The sequence below is a fragment of the Sprattus sprattus genome (assembly GCF_963457725.1).
Source record: "Sprattus sprattus genome assembly, chromosome: 16".
NCBI classification, from domain to species: domain Eukaryota; kingdom Metazoa; phylum Chordata; class Actinopteri; order Clupeiformes; family Clupeidae; genus Sprattus; species Sprattus sprattus.
In genome coordinates this window covers 957,791-975,771 of record NC_137914.1, presented here as the reverse complement: position 1 = coordinate 975,771, position 17,981 = coordinate 957,791, and the positions used below count along the sequence as shown (strand labels likewise).

Genomic DNA, 17,981 nt, shown 5'->3' with positions numbered 1-17,981 from the left:
CAGGGAAAGGCTGATGTCACCCACATACACACACACACACACACACACACACACACACACACACACACACACACAACTCCAGCTCCCGGGTCAGTTTGTGTTCTACTGGGCTGCCTCCGGAACCGATCTGGACCTGGACCGGTGCCGAACCACGCCAGAACCAGAGCCAGAATCATTAGCAGCTGTGGCCTGGGCTGTGATTGGCCAGTGGACCGTGGTTCTTCAGCCTGCTATGACATCACCCACGCAGCTGAGGGACAGTGACCTCACTCTGCCGTCAGCATTAAGAAAGAGACTTTCCGCACACTTAAAAGTAAATAACATTTACTAAATGAAGATAACATTTACTAGTCAGAGAACAAGAAATACCAGATGGCAAGTGTCTAGTAAAAACGTAAAGCACCAGTCATTGTGAAGGTACGTATACAGGAGTACAGTTAAGGCAGGCTGTCACCTTTGCATGCTCAAGGAAACGTCACAGACTTCAGGTCATGTCCTAGATAACGTCCAAATCTGGAGCCGATCAGGCCCGCACTTGGGCCAGACCTGGGCCGGTTCCAGTCAGGAGGTATCTGGTTTTGTTAGAGTGCCTTGAGTGCAGTTTAAAAAGACATCCAGTTAATCAGACAATAGCATTGCGTTACGTTTAAGACACCCAAGACAGCAGATGACTAGAGAGCAGATTTGGCGGCACTCCATCGGTCGGCAGGGCCAAACCCATCAGCCAATCAGCTACTGACTAGATGTGCGGTTAACTGAGGAAAATGCCACTTAAATGGACGTATGCAATAATCTCAAGGGCAAGACCTTTAATCTGCAGAGCATTTAATTGTCTTCTACACCGAAAATGAAAGCTTTAAGACACAGACAAGTAGCTATCAATCCCTCCTCTGAAACCAGAGAGCTCATCACTTATTCACACCAATTAAGTCACGGTAACACGCAGAGAGAGAACTCTTCAGTGGAACACACACATCAGTGGAACACACACATCAGCGCTGCGGTGGTGGTCAGTCGAGCCTTTCCACCTAGACACATCACACTTGTTCTGTAGTTTCAGTGCAGCGCACAAAACTGCACTTAAAGAGGGTTTTGTTATTCGAGTTAATCCTCCAAGAAGTTACAATTACATTTTTTCCAGATATACTTTTTATTATTTCTTCTTCAGCATTGCAAATTGGACAAAATAAGAAAAATAAAATAAACAAAAAGCATTTGCCTATGCTTTAATAAGAGAGAGAAGAAAAAAAAAATAGGCTTTTGTCAGATGGCAAGACACAAGCTACACAGCTGATGTTAAGGTCAAGGGTCAAAAACAAGACCAGTCAGGGATCTGGTGCTGCTTCAGAGACAGGTGGCGCGGGTTTGGACTTAGTCTGAGCGTCCGTCCACCAGGAAGTGCTTCAGTGTTCGCCACGGTGACTGGCACCACGGTTACCGCCCCAGCCAGCCTCCTCCAGTCCCTCATTTGAATAATACTCTCTTCCTCTTCTGATCAAAACCCATTGTGTCACTTCTCTTATGGAGGACCACCTGTGGGCTGGGTGTCCCCGCACACGCACACACGCTCGCACACACCTGTGGGCTGGGCGTCCCCACACACACACACACACACACACACACACACACACGCACCTGTGGGCTGGGCGTCCTCACACACACACACACACACACACACGCACTCACCTGTGGGCTGGGCGTCCCCACACACACACACACACACTTGGCGTCCACACATACGCACACAGACACGCACACACACACGGAGGCCCAGAAAGCTACAAATACTCAGTTGTAATGGAAGCTCCTGAAAGAATGCAGCAGAAATCAACAGAGCCAGTAACAGCTACCCACACACTTGGATTGGGACACAAAACTTGCAATCCTTCACAATAAATCCGTTTGACATGGATGGATGTCTGTCCGTGGTCTGTCCGTGGTGGATACATGTGTGTTCATCAGTACATCAAACAAGTTACACGTGTGTCTGCCATGACGGGTCATGTTTGCTCTGTCTTCACACTCTCTTGTAAGACCGTGGTGCTTATCAGTGTGGAGAATGAATGGGTGGCCTGTTGATTTTTTCCCCAAGATAATTATGAGTGACTAAATGAATTAATGAATTAATGAATTAACCTAAAAATAAGACTGGCCATTCCCAAGGGCCCTTCTGGTCCAACGTGAGAATAGCACTAAGAAAGTAAAGGGCTACATCAATGTCAAACCTAGAAGTGACAGCAGACCCACTGAACCCCAAAGGAAAGAAAATAAAAAATAGGAATCATTGCTTCTGAAAATAATACTTTATGGAATATTTTAGATTCAGTGAGTAATAAGAGATTTCTGATAGAAAGACTACAGCGCCAGAAAGCATCAAACTATAAAGCCAGCCAAAACAGTCATTGATTAAAGTAAACTCCATTAGGGACTTGTCAGAATCCAACAGAAAAAATAACAAAATAAACAAAGAGAGATAGAGGGGGGGGGGGATACAATTAAACTTCTCTTTGATATACACTGATTGGAGAAGCCATGTTATTGGTTAATTGCCTGTGGATGTGATATTTATGCTCTCCTTCTTTCTCACCCCCTTTTTTTTTTGCATTCAAGACAGTTTTGGTGACATTAAGATTTGTAGTTTGACGTGAGCCAGGTGAGGCCCTCGTAGAGTCCGTCGCCCGTGGTTGCGCAGGACGGCTGGACGTACCAATTCCTATCCCTGATGCGGGTGAGGCCCAGCTTCTCCTGGATCTCGTGGGGCTTCATGGCGTCGGGCAGGTCTTGCTTGTTGGCGAAGATCAGGATGATGGCGTCCCGCATCTCCCGGTCGTTGATGATGCGGTGCAGCTCCTGGCGGGCCTCGTCGATACGGTCCCGGTCTGCGCAGTCCACCACGAAGATGAGCCCCTGCGTTCCGGTGTAGTAATGTCGCCACAGCGGCCGGATCTTGTCCTGGCCCCCGACATCCCACACGTTGAACTTCACGTTCTTGTAGGTGACCGTCTCCACGTTGAAGCCGACCGTGGGGATGGTGGTGACGGACTGTCCCAGTTTCAGTTTGTACAGGATGGTGGTCTTGCCAGCAGCATCAAGTCCAAGCATCAATATTCTCATCTCCTTGTTCCCAAAGATTTTTGAGAGCATTTTCCCCATCTTGTTGGCTGTGCATAAATATCCTATTCCTAAGGTAAAAAATACTGAGTTTCCCCTGATAGAGTAATGTGTCTGAAAAAGGGCTACTTTGATAGCTTTTCTTTCGCTATACTTAAATGTTGCATGCAAACTTAAGCTGGCCTGCTCCACGTGACAACGTATCCTCGTCAGATATCAGTCACTGCGTGTTGCTGCTGACACCCGGTAGCAGCGCTACGCTGTATGTAGCCGGGCAATCTACTGTCAAAAAAAAAAACTCCACAACTCGATGGAATAATAAGAGAACGACCTACTGTCTCTTCAATTTCCGGAGAAAACGTGTTCCGAAACAGTGTCACAAATGTCCCTTTTGAACGAATTTAAGTGCTCCACAATCAATTCAAAATGTACAGAGAGGGTGTGGATAGACTGTGAGCTTTCAAACCTCTTCGATGAGACGTGTTATGAGAATCGAATTCATTCAACAGTCGCGATAGCCATACAGGCAACATCCATTCCCCGGTCAAAGAAATGTTCCGAAAAAATTGGGGGGAATGTAGAAAGAATAAGAAAAAACGAAAGAGCAGCGCTGTGTTGATAGGCCCTTTCAGAGCCCGTGGTAGTTCCGACTTCCTTCTTGTCTGCCGGCTGTCCCCCTCGCCCTTATTCACAAGGCGAACTACAGAAGCGGTATTCTTCTCAAGAGTCCATGGTCCCGATCCTTTACACAATCGTTTACCCTCGTATCGGTACAGGAGCGGTCGAATAAGAAACTTAAAAGGTCATTGATTCATCCGAGTTTCCGTCCTCCCTCTCTTCAATCCCTGTAACACAAGAGAGGTTCAGAAAAGGGAGGGGTGTCAGACAGAGTACAACTTTAATCGTTTACTCTTCTGTCTGAAACGCGTCGTTTTCAAACGGAAAACCCATAGGATTACACTACAAATCTTTTCATGTGCGATCAAACATCTCGAATAGGAAAGCGCTCTATTACCTGCAACTGCGGCAACCCCCCTCTCCCAGGTCTATTCTCCCCGCTCTTGCCTCTCTTCCTCCCAAGTCGTTCAGTCGCAGCCGTGTGGTGTTACCGGAAAAGGTGCGGACCTGCTTCACCCGCCACTTCCTCTCTGCTCATGCACTACGCCATTTGGCATGCGCTCGCTAACAGGCTCAAATGCAAGTCGATCTCACTGGAGTTGAAATGGACGCCATTTAGGCTCAGACTGTAAATGTAGAATATCCGCCCCTTTCAGTTGTAAAACACTTACAAATCCCTGTCACTTAATTGCAATGGGTCAGACAGGCGAAAGTACTTCTGAACCGATCAGTATTCTGTCTCATGTATGCTAAAGAAACAATATTTGCAATAGCCTCTACAACGGAGACTAGCAGGTCACTGACGTAAAATCACGTAAGAAGGCGGTTCTTTGTGACGTCCAAATTTCAAATAATGCTTATATGTAATCACATAGGTTGCTCGCTCATCATATGAATATCTGAGGTTTCAGTACATTCCACTGGGTGCCGGTATGACCACCTTGATTGTCATATGGAGAGTTTTAGGAAACCAAACCTAAATCCTAACAGAGCCTGGGCTACAAATGCCAACACGGCCAGAAGAATGTGAAATATAAACAGATTATAGCCATATCATTTCTTATTCTGAAGTTTGACTCATGGGATTTTGGGTTCAGCCATTTGTAATACAATTGTCATAATTAGGCCAATCCTGGTACAAGTCCTAATTTTATTTAGAACTATTCTGATACGTAATTTACATTTCATAGTGGGACTTGTTATGGTATAACATGTGACAGCCTACTTAATCTATTCCATAAGAGCTATTGTAATGACTGTGATGTGTAATGACTCAATGCATATAAATGAAATATAGTAATAATAACTGTCCAACTCAAACGGTAATTTTGCCTAGTATAATGTAAGGCTAAGACTATTCATGACACACAAGACCATCGGCTGTGTAAAGCAGATTGACTGTATAACTATATACAGGCATTGCACAGAACCATTTCTAGGCTCCTGTGTGTTCATAGGACACATTGTAACTACCTATTTCCTGCGTGGCAGTCTACGTTGAATGATACGCCTACTCAGATAGTTGTAGTAGTACGCAAGCGCACACTTATCTTGTCCTTCTCACAGAAGTTACTAGAGAATGAAAGACCAGACTCTCGAACACATGTTGTTGGTTAGATAACTACAAAGTAGTTGAAATTTGCATTTATCAAATTCTTGTTTCATGGAAGATACTGGTAAGTGAGACACAAACTCCTTATTCGTCTGTTGGAAGTACGTTCTCATACTAGTTACTCAGATTGAATAACGTCGGAGTAGACGGAAGAGTGGTGTTTAATGCTAGCTAGCTAGTTAGCATTAGCGTAGGAAGGCCCGAGACTGTGGCTAACTATTTAGCTGGCTAGCAAGTTAGTTAGCTCACTGGCTTAGTTAAAAAGCTGCATATAATCAATCGTATTTAATTTACAGAAAATGAAAAAATATTAACCACATATAAAGTTTACGGATACATCATGTTGTTTAGTTTCGATTCAGTTTCATGTCATGGCGTCGTTTCATGAGTGTTAGGTGTTTCTAACCGATATGTTTGCTAGGTGCTCACTCGTGGTAGCAGCGTAGCTACAAATGTTAGCAATTACATTACGTTCTTGCTAGCCGTGGAAGTATGGAACCTATATGTCAGGCAACAGGCAATTATGCTTCAGCAACTGTCGCATATAGTTAAAGTAAGGCCTTTATCCTATCTCATGCAAAGTGTTTATTCAGCTATGTTTACATGTGCTCCAGCTAACGTAGCTAAGAGTTGTCACGGAAGGTTCAAGTTAACTCCAGGTCAAAAACTCGAGTTACCTGTTAGCCTAGCTTATGATTTAATCCTGCCACCTAATTGTTCCACCTATTTGTGGTGTGACTGAGAGACATTCTATCGGTAATTCGGTAAATGTAGTATCAGTTTTAGACTTCATAATTATATGATGATGGCATTCGGATTTACCCCCTGCAATGTTTGCTAACAATATCTTGTTGCGCGTTAGTTGTATCGCACTTAAGTTTGTAAGCATGTCGTATAATTGAACAAGTAAATAGCAGGATAGGAATGTCACAACAAGTTGCAGAAATGGTTAAGAGATATCTGCCATCTGGTAACGCTGTGCTTAAATTGGTGTGCTCTGCAGATTTACAGCTATTAGAGCCGATGACGGGGATGCTGGATACAAACGCCCCCGAGAACGGGGACTCTCCAGCCATGGAAGGGGCCGGAGACGCCTTTCTCCCTGACCTCCAGGCAGCCGCGGACTGGACCATGTCCAACAATACTGCACCACAAATGGACCAGTATCAGCTGGAGAACACACATTTATTTCCCGTGGACGGTTTGGCGCAGGAAGGTTCTGCAGATTCTGCATCGGACTTTGAGGCCTCCGAACAAGGCGAGCCGAAGAGTGACCCTGAGGAGGATGCAACTTCAAAGTCAGAGGAGATGCAAGGTGAGCCGGATCCGGCTGAGCCAAGTGAGCCGGTTCTGGCTGTGCCAGGTGACCAAGATCTGCCAGTGCCAGGTGACCAGGATCTGCCAGTGCCAGGTGAGCAGGATCCGGAGAAGCCAGCAGAGCAGGATCCGGAAAAGCCAGCAGAGCCCGTGGCAACGTCAGATTCAGGCAGTCCGTCAAACATGGAGCTAGAGGATGCTGGGAAGGAAGAAGTGGAGGATACGACCATGGTCCTGGCCGAGGCCGAGGCTGAGCCTGTGCCGGAAGAGCCAACCCTCCCCTCCGAGTACGACAGACTCAACACAGCCGTGGAGGAAAACCCAGATGACTTCAACAGCTGGGTGTATCTGCTGCAGTATGTTGAGCAGGAGGTGAGTGGGTCCTAAACGTCAACAGACTACACTACAGATCCCGGGAGGATCTGGCTCAGGGTCTTACAACATTTTTGATTTACATTTTGTTACGTTTACATTGTCATTTAGCAGACGCTTTTATCCAAAGCAACTTGTATACACAAATGTATACACATTTAAATTTTTTACACTGATGACACACTGTCATTTTACCTCCTGTACCACTGTTGCCCCCCCAATTTCAAATTTAATATGTAGGATTTCATATGTAAAGTACAGTAATGGGATCTCTGACCAACCTGTGAACCTGTTGTAAACCACAGAACCATCTGGAAGCGGCGAGAAAAGGCTTTGATGCCTTCTTCCTGCACTACCCGTACTGCTACGGCTACTGGAAGAAGTACGCTGACCTGGAGAAGAAACATGGCGCCATCCAGGTCGCAGATGAGGTAGATTTGTTTTTGTTTGTGTGTGACACTATGACAACGAGCAGGCTGTGTGTGTGTGTGTGTGTGTGTGTGTGACACTATTGCAACGAGCAGGCTGTGTAATTCAGTCAGCTTTTGTATCCGCGAGATGAGTTCACTTCCCTGGGTAAAATTTTGGCTACACCTGAGTTTGACTTTCAATAGACCTCTAGCTTGGTTGTCTCGTAACCTAGAGGACTATACCCACTATTGATCAGCCCACCGAAGCTACAGGGTGCTTAAATGCCCATGTTTGTTGTCACACACTCACAAGACGTGTGTGTGTGTGTGTGTGTGTGTGTGTGTGTGTGTGTGTGTGTGTGTGTGTGTGTGTGTGTGTGTGTGTGTGTGTGTGTGTGTGTGTGTGTGTGTGTGTGTGTGGGGACTGTTGACCCAAAGGCAGTGATCTGTATTTTAAGACTAATGTAAACCCTCCCCCACCATGCAAAGCCTGGCTAAGATTAATGCAAACCCCCTGAGAATTGTTTGTTGTGTTAATATAAATGGGATGTAATGTAAGCACGTCTCCTCTCTGCGCAGGTGTACAGACGAGGTCTGCAGGCCATCCCTCTGAGTGTGGACCTCTGGCTCCACTACATCTCCTTCCTGAAGGAAAACCAGGACAACAGTGACGGCGAAGCGGAGAGTCGAATCAGAGCGTAAGTGCCGGACCTTTCTACAGAGAAGGTTCAGAGTTTCAGGGGAGCAGAAAGACCTACGCATCGTGTGTGTGTGTGTGTGTGTGTGTGTGTGTGTGTGTGTTTATGTGTGTTCGTTCACAGTGAATGTCGATTTTCTGTCCGACGTCATTACAATTGATAGTGTAAGACTGACACTCCCTCCCTTCTCTCTAGATTAGATTAAGCGGCCGTAGTTTCTCCCCCTCTCTGGAACAATGCATTTGTTAGCCTTGTAAAGGAATCACTAGCTCGACTAATGTGACTTTTGAAATATGTTAGATGGAATGAATGAGACTGGAGATGTGATGGTGGATAGAAGAAGGAATGAAACCCGGAATGTTCCTTTGGCCTTTTGGTTGGAACACAGCAGTGTGTTGTCCTTGCTGCAGATACGGGTGCTAGTTCTCATTGGCCGTGGCAATGTAGTGGTGTTGACTGGTCTCACATGATGTAGTGGTGTTGCTATGGCAATGTAGTGGTGACTGACTGACTGGTCTCCCATGCTGTAGCGGTGTTGCTATGGCAATGTTGTGATGTTGACTGGTCTCTCATGATGTAGTGGTGTTGCTATGGCAATGTGGTGGTGCTGACTGACTGTTCTCGCATGCTGTAGTGGTGCTGACTGACTGGTTTCACATGATGTAGTGGTGTTGCTATGGCAATGTGGTGGTGTTGACTGACTGGTCTCCCATGATGTAGTGGTGTTGCTATGGGAATGCAGTGATGTTGACTGACAGGTCTCCCATGATGTAGTGGTGTTGCTATGGGAATGCAGTGATGTTGACTGACTGGTCTCCTACGCCTCTGCAGGACCTACGAGCATGCTGTGCTGGCGGCAGGGACGGACTTCCGCTCCGACCGCCTGTGGGAGGCCTACGTAACCTGGGAGACGGAGCAGGAGAAGCTGGCCAACGTCACCGCCGTCTACGACCGCGTCCTGGGCATCCCCACCCAGCTCTACTCTCAGCACTTCCAGAGGTAGGCACTGCTCTGAGGTGCACACACACACACACACACACACACACACACACACACACACACACTCTAGGCACTTCCAGAGGTAGGCACTGCTCTGAGGTGCACGCACACACACACACACACACACACACACACACACTCTAGGCACTTCCAGAGGTAGGCACTGCTCTGAGGTGCACACACACACACACACACACACACACACACACACACACACACTCTAGGCACTTCCAGAGGTAGGCACTGCTCTGAGGCAGATGGATGCAAAATGGCAGCCGAGGGCGGAGATTACGTTTACGTTGGTATTACGTTTACCATAACCACGTTACTACTTGCACTGTAAATGTCACATCTTAAAGGATGTTTTTTACTGCCTTTACCAAATTGCCTTTATGCACTACCATAACCTCATTTTTCAGAAACGTATGCTGCTGTACGTGAATCTGTATGTTTACTAAGTATTAGGAAATGTGTGGTCTTATCTGATGTGCTTTGTTTCACTGTGGGAGAGTGGGAAACGATCTATCGATTCCTTTGTATGTCTTGACATGTGAAGAAATTGACAATAAAGCTACTTTGACTTTTGAGACCAAGCCAGAGCAACTCAAAGCCATGGCCTAGAAAAGAAAATATAAATCAGCAGTAGTGGCGGGACAATCACATCAATGCAATCCTTCTTTCTCTAAAACAGAAAGGACAGATAACTTACAGTACAGAGAATTATTTGTGATGGAATCAGATGCCCATTTAATTAGTCATGTACAAAAAACATGGAGTTATACATAGATACAATATTGTGAACAATATCATGATCAATCATACCCAAAGGATAACCGAAGAAGTCCTGATAAAAAAGGGGGAAAAAGATGAAAAAACACAAACAAACAACAACAACAAAAAAACAAGGGAAAGTGAAAAACCACCATACTGGGGTGAATTATTCTCTATTTCATCCTGGGACGATCCGTGGATAATATATGATGCGTTTTTATTCGGAAGCTGCATTGCACATTTTCAGTAATTGTGATTCTCTTGCTGTGCTAATGTTCTTGACAGAAATGGACCTAATGATGTAATTTGTGTGTGTTTTGCTTTGACCTTTGACCTTTTAAGGTTTAAAGAGCACGTGCAGAACAACAACCCCAAGCACTTCCTGTCTGAGACTGAGTTTGTGGCGCTGAGGGTGGAGCTTGCGGCTGCCAGCACAACCAATGGGGAGGGAGAGACGCCCAGTGAAGAACTTCCCCCCGGAGTAGAGGACCTCCCCGACCCCGCCAAGGTAAGCGGACCAAACCATCTGATCCGTGTGTGGGGGGGCCCGGTGTTTCAGACGCGTCTGATCACCCCCGCACTACTCATGAAAACACCCTTACTCTGAGCAGGCATGGAGACTAAGTATCTTATGCTACCTTCAGATTGACTTCCAGTCAGTGAACCCCTGACCCCCCTTCCTCCCCTGCCCTGTGTTATGAGGGTCTGCGGAGCGTTGTGAAACTGACACGTCTCTATCCCTCTTCAGCACCTGAGCTTGGGCCTACAGCTGATGTGTGTGTGTACGCACTTACTGCACACCTCCCTTCCCTCAAGATGGCAACATGTTGCTTGCCATGCCAGTACACGGTCTAACTGATGGTAACTCTTTGGGTAGCTGGACTCTTCAGATTTCAGTGAACTTCTGCTTGGATGCGTGTGTGATATATAAACACACGTTCCTGCCATTGCCGTACGCGTCTGTTGATCTCCAACCCTGGTTCTGTTTTGGTGTCTCTGTAGCGCGTGACGGAGATCGAGAACATGCGGCACAAGGTGATCGAGTCGCGGCAGGAGATTTTCAATCACAATGAGCACGAAGTCAGCAAGAGATGGGCCTTCGAGGAAGGGGTAAGTGTGTGTGTGTGTGTGTGTGTGTTCACGTTCACAGTAATTGTTTAGTAGGGGTGGGACTCTTGGCACCTCACGATTCGATTCTGATTCAGAAACCGATTATCGATTATCGATTCGAGACCGATTATCAATTCGAAACCGATAAAACGATTATCGATGCATTTCCACTTTTTAAACATTCGAGAATGCTATTCGGAGTCTAAAATCACGTCCTACTTTGTGTTTGATAATTAAGGAAAATCAACAGATGAATTGCCTTCTCTTTTTTTTTAAGAGAAAAAGCTTTTCCTTGTAGAAATGTTGACTTTCTATGAACAATGCAATAATCGACACAGCTTGCATTTCAACATAAAATTCTAATTACAAAATCGATTATGAACTCCCCCCCCCCCCCCCCCCCCCCTAATGTTTAGTTTCTATCCAAATCTGATATTTTAATTCCTAGTGTAAGGCTGTGACTGACCCTCCCTTGCCTCCCTCTAGATTAAGAGACCTTACTTTCACGTGAAGGCCTTAGAGAAGACCCAGCTGGCTAACTGGAGGGAGTATTTGGACTTTGAGCTGGAGAACGGCACTCCGGAGCGGGTCGTGGTTCTGTTCGAGCGCTGTCTGATCGCCTGTGCCCTGTACGAGGAGTTCTGGATCAAGGTAAATGATGGTCACTTCTCTCTGTGACCATCCCCCTTCCCCCACACCCTTCCACCAATCGATATCACTTCCTCACTACAAAACAACAACAAACAGAAACCTAAGCAACTAAAAAAAAACAAGACATCCCTCACTCTGTGTGTGTAACGTTGATATTTGACTGTATCTGTTGTATTAGGGGCTGGCCAGCCTGCCACACAAGATTTGACTCCAGCATTTTCCAGCATTTGCCAACTACGTTGCATCTCTCCGTGTCCCTACTACCTTACAGAAACTTATCTTATTGGTTCCATGAAGGTGCAGATGGGTTTAAAAAGAACTTCTAAACACGATCTTCTTCTTGTCAATGGAAATTCAATGGAGGGCCGGGACTCGGAAGAAAAACTCAAATGTGTTCTTTTTCCATTCCCCTCTTCCTTGTCTCTCCTTCTTCTCCTCCTCTTCTTCTTCTTCCTCTCCTCTCCTCCATCACTTTGCTTCTGCCTCCTGTTGTCTCTCTTGAACTCTTGAAGTATGCACAGTATTTAGAGGGATACAGCATCGAGGGAGTGAGGCATGTGTACAAGAAGGCCTGCACCATCCACCTCCCCAAGAAGCCCGCCGTGCACCTCCTCTGGGCCGCCTTTGAGGAGCAACAGGGTAAGGGTTCACGCACACACACACACACACACACACACACCGCCGTGCACCTCCTGTGGGCTGCCTTTGAGGAGCAACAGGGTAAGGGTACACACACACACACACACACACACCGCCGTGCACCTCCTGTGGGCTGCCTTTGAGGAGCAACAGGGTAAGGGTACACACACACACACACACACACACACACACACACACACACACACACACACACACGCCAATAAACTGATGCGTAAGTACAGGCTTAAATGAACAGTAGGAAGTAGGTGTTAATGACAGATCATGGTTAGTAGGAAAAGGTTTGTGTTTCTAAGGACTCAAACTAGCTGAAAATATATTCCTCCGATTCCTGACAGGCTATCTGCAGTGGAGGGAAAGTTAATCTGTTGTCCACATGCTGTATCTATCCGCTTTTATCCAAACCGACTTACTAGGAAACTGAATTTATACATCAGGAGCAGTTAGGGGTTCAGTGTCTTGCTCAAGGACACTAACACACTTGGTATGGAGGAGTGGGGAATTGAACCAGCAACCTTTGGATTACTAAACACCCCCCCCCCCCCCCTTATACGGAACATAGAGGAGGCTCGTCCGCAGTGGAGGGAAACCTGTTGTACACATGATGTATTTAACTCTCCCCTCCCCATCTTCCTCCTAGGGATTATAGAGGAGGCTCGTGGCATCCTGAAGGCCGTGGAGGAGCTGGTGCCAGGTCTGGCCATGGTGAGGCTGCGCCGTGTCAGTCTGGAGCGTCGTCACGGCAACCTTGACGAGGCCGAGGCGCTGCTGCGTGACGCCATGCAGAACGGGAAGAATGCGGGCGAGACGTCGTTCTACGCCGTGAAGCTGGCGCGGCAGCTCATGAAGGTGCAGAGGAGTCTGGGAAAGGCCAAGAAGGTGCTGCTGGAGGCCATGGAGAAGGACCAGGTGAGACACACACACACACACACACACACACACACATATGACCACAGATAGGCCAAGGACCTAGTGAGACCACAGATGAGTGACACCACAGACTAGTGAGACCGGAGAGAAGTGAGACCAGGGAGAAGTGAGACCGGAGAGAAGGCAGGTGAAGCTTATAGAGACACACTAGGAAAGGTTAGAGAGCAGGTATGGTTATGAAGAAGCACCAGGTGTGTGTGATCTCAACCTAGTCTCTCTCTGGAGGTCAGGTGAGGTGAGGTTATGGAAACATAACTGCTGATTCTATAGGGAACAATTGGGTGTGACTGAGAGGGGTATCCGGCGAGATCAAAGAGAGGAATAGGATTCATCGACGGACCAGGCACTACACCTGCATAATGCCCATCTTAACGACACCCGTGTGTGTGTGTGTGTGTGTGTGTGTGTGTGCAGACTAGCCCAAAGCTGTATCTGAATCTGCTGGAGCTGGAGTACAACGGGGACGTGCAGCAGAATGAGGCGGACATCGTGGCGTGTTTCGACCGCGCCCTCACCAGCCCCATGCCCCTCGAGGCCCGCCTCACCTTCTCACAGCGCAAGGTGGAGTTCCTGGAGGACTTCGGTAGCGACATCAATATGTAAGTGTGTGTGTGTGTGTGTGTGTGTGTGTGTGTGTGTGAGCGAGCGAGCATCTGTGTGTGTGTGTGTGTGTGTGAGCATCTTCTGTGTGTGTGTGTGTGAGCGAGCACCTTCAGTCTGTGCGTGTGTGTGTGTGTGTGAGCATCTTCTGTCTCTGTCTCGTGTGTGTGAGCGAGCATCTTTGTGTGTGTGTGTGTGAGCATCTGTGTGTGTGTGTGTGAGCGAGCACCTTCAGTCTGTGTGTGTGTGTGTGTGTGAGCATCTTCTGTCTCTGTCTCGTGTGCGTGTGTGTGTGTGTGTATATATGAGAGCATCTTCTGTCTCTGTGTGACAGAGAGAGTGATCAAAGGACCTTTCTACAACTCACCCTAAAATATCACTCTGATTTGACCTGAAGATGTGATGTATTACCACCAGCGCTGTGCATAACTCCTAAATATCTCAGTAACATCCTCTCACATGTTTTAAGGGATGATTGTGTATTACTGAGAAAATGTTAGCCGGCTATCGGACCGCTTACTTATTCCACACCCCAGTAGCGTTAGCATAATACGATGTATACAGAAAACTTTCTGATTCACTATGCTACCAACTGCTTGAGGGTCTCATTCAGAACAAAACGTAGAATGATCCTGTATCTCAGCTAGTTGACCAAAGTGCTAGTAACTGTACTGTTCTTTTAAATCACTTTGGATGAAAGCGGCTGGTTAAATAAAAAATATACATGAATTGAAATGACCATGGAAATAACGATGGCCTGTGTCTCACGGATTTGTAGATAGAAGTGCAAGGGGAAGTTGTCGTGTATTAATCAACAATAGAACTTTTATCATGAAGCATTGTTAGTTCCATGAAGTAACCGTTTTCCTCTGCCCCGCACACTTCTCCCTTTCAGTCTTGTAGCGGCATATGAGGAACACCAGAAGCTCTTGAAAGAGAACGACTCCACCAAGAGGAAAGCAGAGAATGGGTACGTGACGCGCTGTGTCATGCCGATTAACTTCTTTGTGATCAACTGTCCCCTGTAGAGTTATGTCTAAGTATTGTAGTGCGTAGATAAACCAGAGCCAAAAAGCATATGTAGTCGTGTGGCCACAATGGCTCTCTATAATGTCTTGAGGCAATGTCGATTGTTAGTGATGCTCAAAGGATTCATCAAAATGAATGTAAAACACGTGGTAGGTTGGCACCAGATGTTACGGTAATAATGATGAACACGTGGTTGGGTGGCACCAGATGTTACGGTATTAATGTAAAACACGTGGTAGGTTGGCACCAGATGTTACGTATTAATGTAAAACAGGTGGTAGGGTGGCACCAGATGTTACGGTATTAATGTAAAACAGGTGGTAGGGTGGCACCAGATGTTAGGGTATTAATGTAAAACACGTGGTAGGGTGGCACCAGATGTTAGGGTATTAATGTAAAACACGTGGTAGGGTGGCACCAGATGTTAGGGTATTAATGTAAAACACGTGGTAGGGTGGCACCAGATGTTACGTATTAATGTAAAACACGTGGTAGGGTGGCACCAGATGTTACGGTATTAATGTAAAACACGTGGTAGGGTGGCACCAGATGTTACGTATTAATGTAAAACACGTGGTAGGGTGGCACCAGATGTTACGTATTAATGTAAAACACGTGGTAGGGTGGCATCAGATGTTACGGTATTAATGATGAACACATGGAAGGGTGGCACCAGATGTTAGGGTATTAATGAACACGTGGTAGGGTGGCACCAGATGTTAGGGTATTAATGCCGCCTGTGGTGCCCCTCAGGTCTGACGGCCCAGACTCCAAGAGACAGAGAACCGATGACTCCGCTGGCGGCCAAATGACGACAGACGCCAACAATCAGGCATACAACTACAACTGGTACCAGGTGAGTCTTTTAATGCAAAAAGTTGTCAAATGTTGTTACAAGGTGTATTGGTTTCCATAATGAGAGTCGACACTGTGTTGAGAATAAATAGGCGATAGCATAGCCCTTTTACTTTTGATATCCTCAGCAATAAAGCAGGCTACATACAGCGCATCCAACCTAAGAGACGTTACAAAATAACTGACATAGAATGTTCTTAATTCAAACGTAATACGAATTCTAACTAACACACAGAAAATACAACTGTAAATACACACAGGCTTGATAATAACAAAAGGATTATACATTCTACCTAAAGTGCCATGTTTTCCAACAAGGCAAAGGACCTTAGTTTAGGTGCTTCGATGTGGCGCATTGCAGTGGCCAAAGGGCATAAGGGGCTTACTACATACGGTTTCTTCCAATGCAAGGAATCCAATAAGATGGCAGTTCAAGGTTCTGTGTAGACGATGGAGGCCGTATTTTGGCACCAGGAAGAAAGCTCTCCTGTTGCCACGTTTGTGTGCTTCGTGAAGTAAAGTACTTTGGTTAATAAAGTACTGCGACACTTTCGATCTGTCTGTGTGTTCGGTCACCTACAGCCCCAGAGTGAATCATGAACTGCTTTTATGTCTCAGACTGTTTCCCATAAGTAGATGTTGTTTGATATATACATTCTAAATGATCTCTTAATGTATGTACTTCTGCTGCATGGGGTAGGCAGGCTTGGGGTGGGTCTTAATGTGGGTAGGGGTATAATAATTAGATTTGTCATGTGTAATTCTATAATTGTATTGATTACCCAAAAAAACACCAATAAAAAGTGTTAAACATGATGTACAAGATGTTGATTGATGATTGTTTGCAATTTCTGAGACTGACTCTCCTTCTCGTCTCTCTCTCTTTACAGCAATACAACAATTACCAGAGCTCCTGGGGCCAGTACAACCAATACGCCCAGTACAACCAGTACTACCCCCCTCCCCCCACATGAGTTCAGCGTGAATGACCACATCGAATGATTGGAGGCCGCAGACCCGGCGGCCATTTTTTACCCTACTGAACCGCTTTGAGTCCCAGACTCTCCTTCCTCTCACACACACACACACACACACACACCGCCATCCTGTTGATCAGCCTTTGATCCGACTGATTCAACCCTGTTTGTTTGTTTGTTTGTTTGTTTGTTTGTTTGGCATGTATGTGTGTTTGTGCAAATTATTTTACTTTTCCTCTCCTCCCTCGTATGTGAAGTTGCAAATACAGCTTTTGATTTTTAGACTGGTTTGACCTGGAGTAGGATCTAATCTGGGGGTGGGGGGGGGGGACTTTAGTTGTATCTGAAGATGAAGATTGAAATATGTGAGGAACCTCTGATATGTCTAACATCTCCTGAATGTGTTTTTCTGCTCAAACGACCGAGGTTTGTTTTTTTATTTTGACTTTCATAATAAAGTGATCGATATCCTCACTTAATTTATTGTGTTGCAGTACATTGATGATGATGATGATGATGATCAGTTCTGTTTTAGGACTAGGTCTTACAATCCCTGGTTGATTTGCACTCTTGAGATATGGAGTGGGTTGATGCAGACGTGCAAGAGTGTTGGTGCTGTTTGTGGGACAAAAGGTTCAAAAGCCTCATTGGGGTCCTCAGGTGGGCACCCTCCTTCCCTGGTGTTTGGATGAATGATGAATACACTCATGACGAGAGGTCCTTACTAATGTGCGATGATGATGATGAATACACTCATGACGAGAGGTCCTTACTAATGTGTGATGATGATGATGAATACACTCAGGATGAGCAGTCCTTACTTATGTGTGATGAATACACTCAGGATGAGAGGTCCCTACTAATGTGTGATAGTCTCCTGAAAGTAACACCTTATGGATTCAGCACATGACAAGTTACATGACACTGTTGAATCGTTCAGGAAATTATATTGTAAGTTGAGCCTATGTCATCTGATAATGACTTGGTATTTAAACCGGGAGTGCTGAATGAAGAATCGTTTCCTGAATTTATTAACCATTCACTGTACTTGATGAATAACATGTACACCAATACATAAAAACGACAGAAGACAAACAATGTCCTGTAATGCTGACTAATATTATGGTTATAGTATTGGAAACGACCAAGAAGACGAACAATATCCTGTAATGCTGAATAATATTATGGTCATAGTATTTAGCAGACGCTGCTTTCCAAAGCATCTCACTAAACATTGAAAAAAGATCTTAGAGAAACAAATTAA

At 45.8% G+C, this 17,981-nt stretch overlaps 2 protein-coding genes across 3 annotated transcripts; one reads left to right on the top strand and one right to left on the bottom strand.

Annotated features, from left to right (window-relative positions):
- Window positions 1–1,143: 1,143 nt before the first annotated feature.
- arf6a (ADP-ribosylation factor 6a) lies at window positions 1,144–4,461 on the bottom strand. The gene is made up of 2 exons (XM_080853902.1): window positions 4,127–4,461; window positions 1,144–3,956 (listed from the first exon to the last, which is right to left on the bottom strand). The coding sequence occupies exon 2, from the start codon at window positions 3,151–3,153 to the stop codon at window positions 2,626–2,628; it is 528 nt and encodes a 175-aa protein (XP_080710028.1). The 5' UTR covers window positions 3,154–3,956; window positions 4,127–4,461; the 3' UTR covers window positions 1,144–2,625.
- Window positions 4,462–5,291: 830 nt separating this feature from the next.
- Window positions 5,292–17,155, top strand: prpf39 (PRP39 pre-mRNA processing factor 39 homolog (yeast)). Of its 2 annotated transcripts, none has more exons than XM_080853898.1 (14): window positions 5,292–5,405; window positions 6,345–7,030; window positions 7,336–7,461; window positions 8,020–8,138; window positions 8,970–9,137; window positions 10,251–10,416; window positions 10,911–11,018; window positions 11,505–11,669; window positions 12,191–12,308; window positions 12,967–13,235; window positions 13,671–13,855; window positions 14,752–14,826; window positions 15,639–15,741; window positions 16,631–17,155. In XM_080853898.1, the coding sequence occupies exons 1-14, from the start codon at window positions 5,393–5,395 to the stop codon at window positions 16,712–16,714; spliced, it is 2,385 nt and encodes a 794-aa protein (XP_080710024.1). In that variant the 5' UTR covers window positions 5,292–5,392; the 3' UTR covers window positions 16,715–17,155. The 2 variants fall into 2 exon arrangements, with proteins under 2 accessions (XP_080710024.1, XP_080710023.1); XM_080853897.1 differs by having other exon boundaries at window positions 12,182–12,308; window positions 16,631–17,154.
- The last annotated feature ends 826 nt before the right edge of the window (window positions 17,156–17,981 follow it).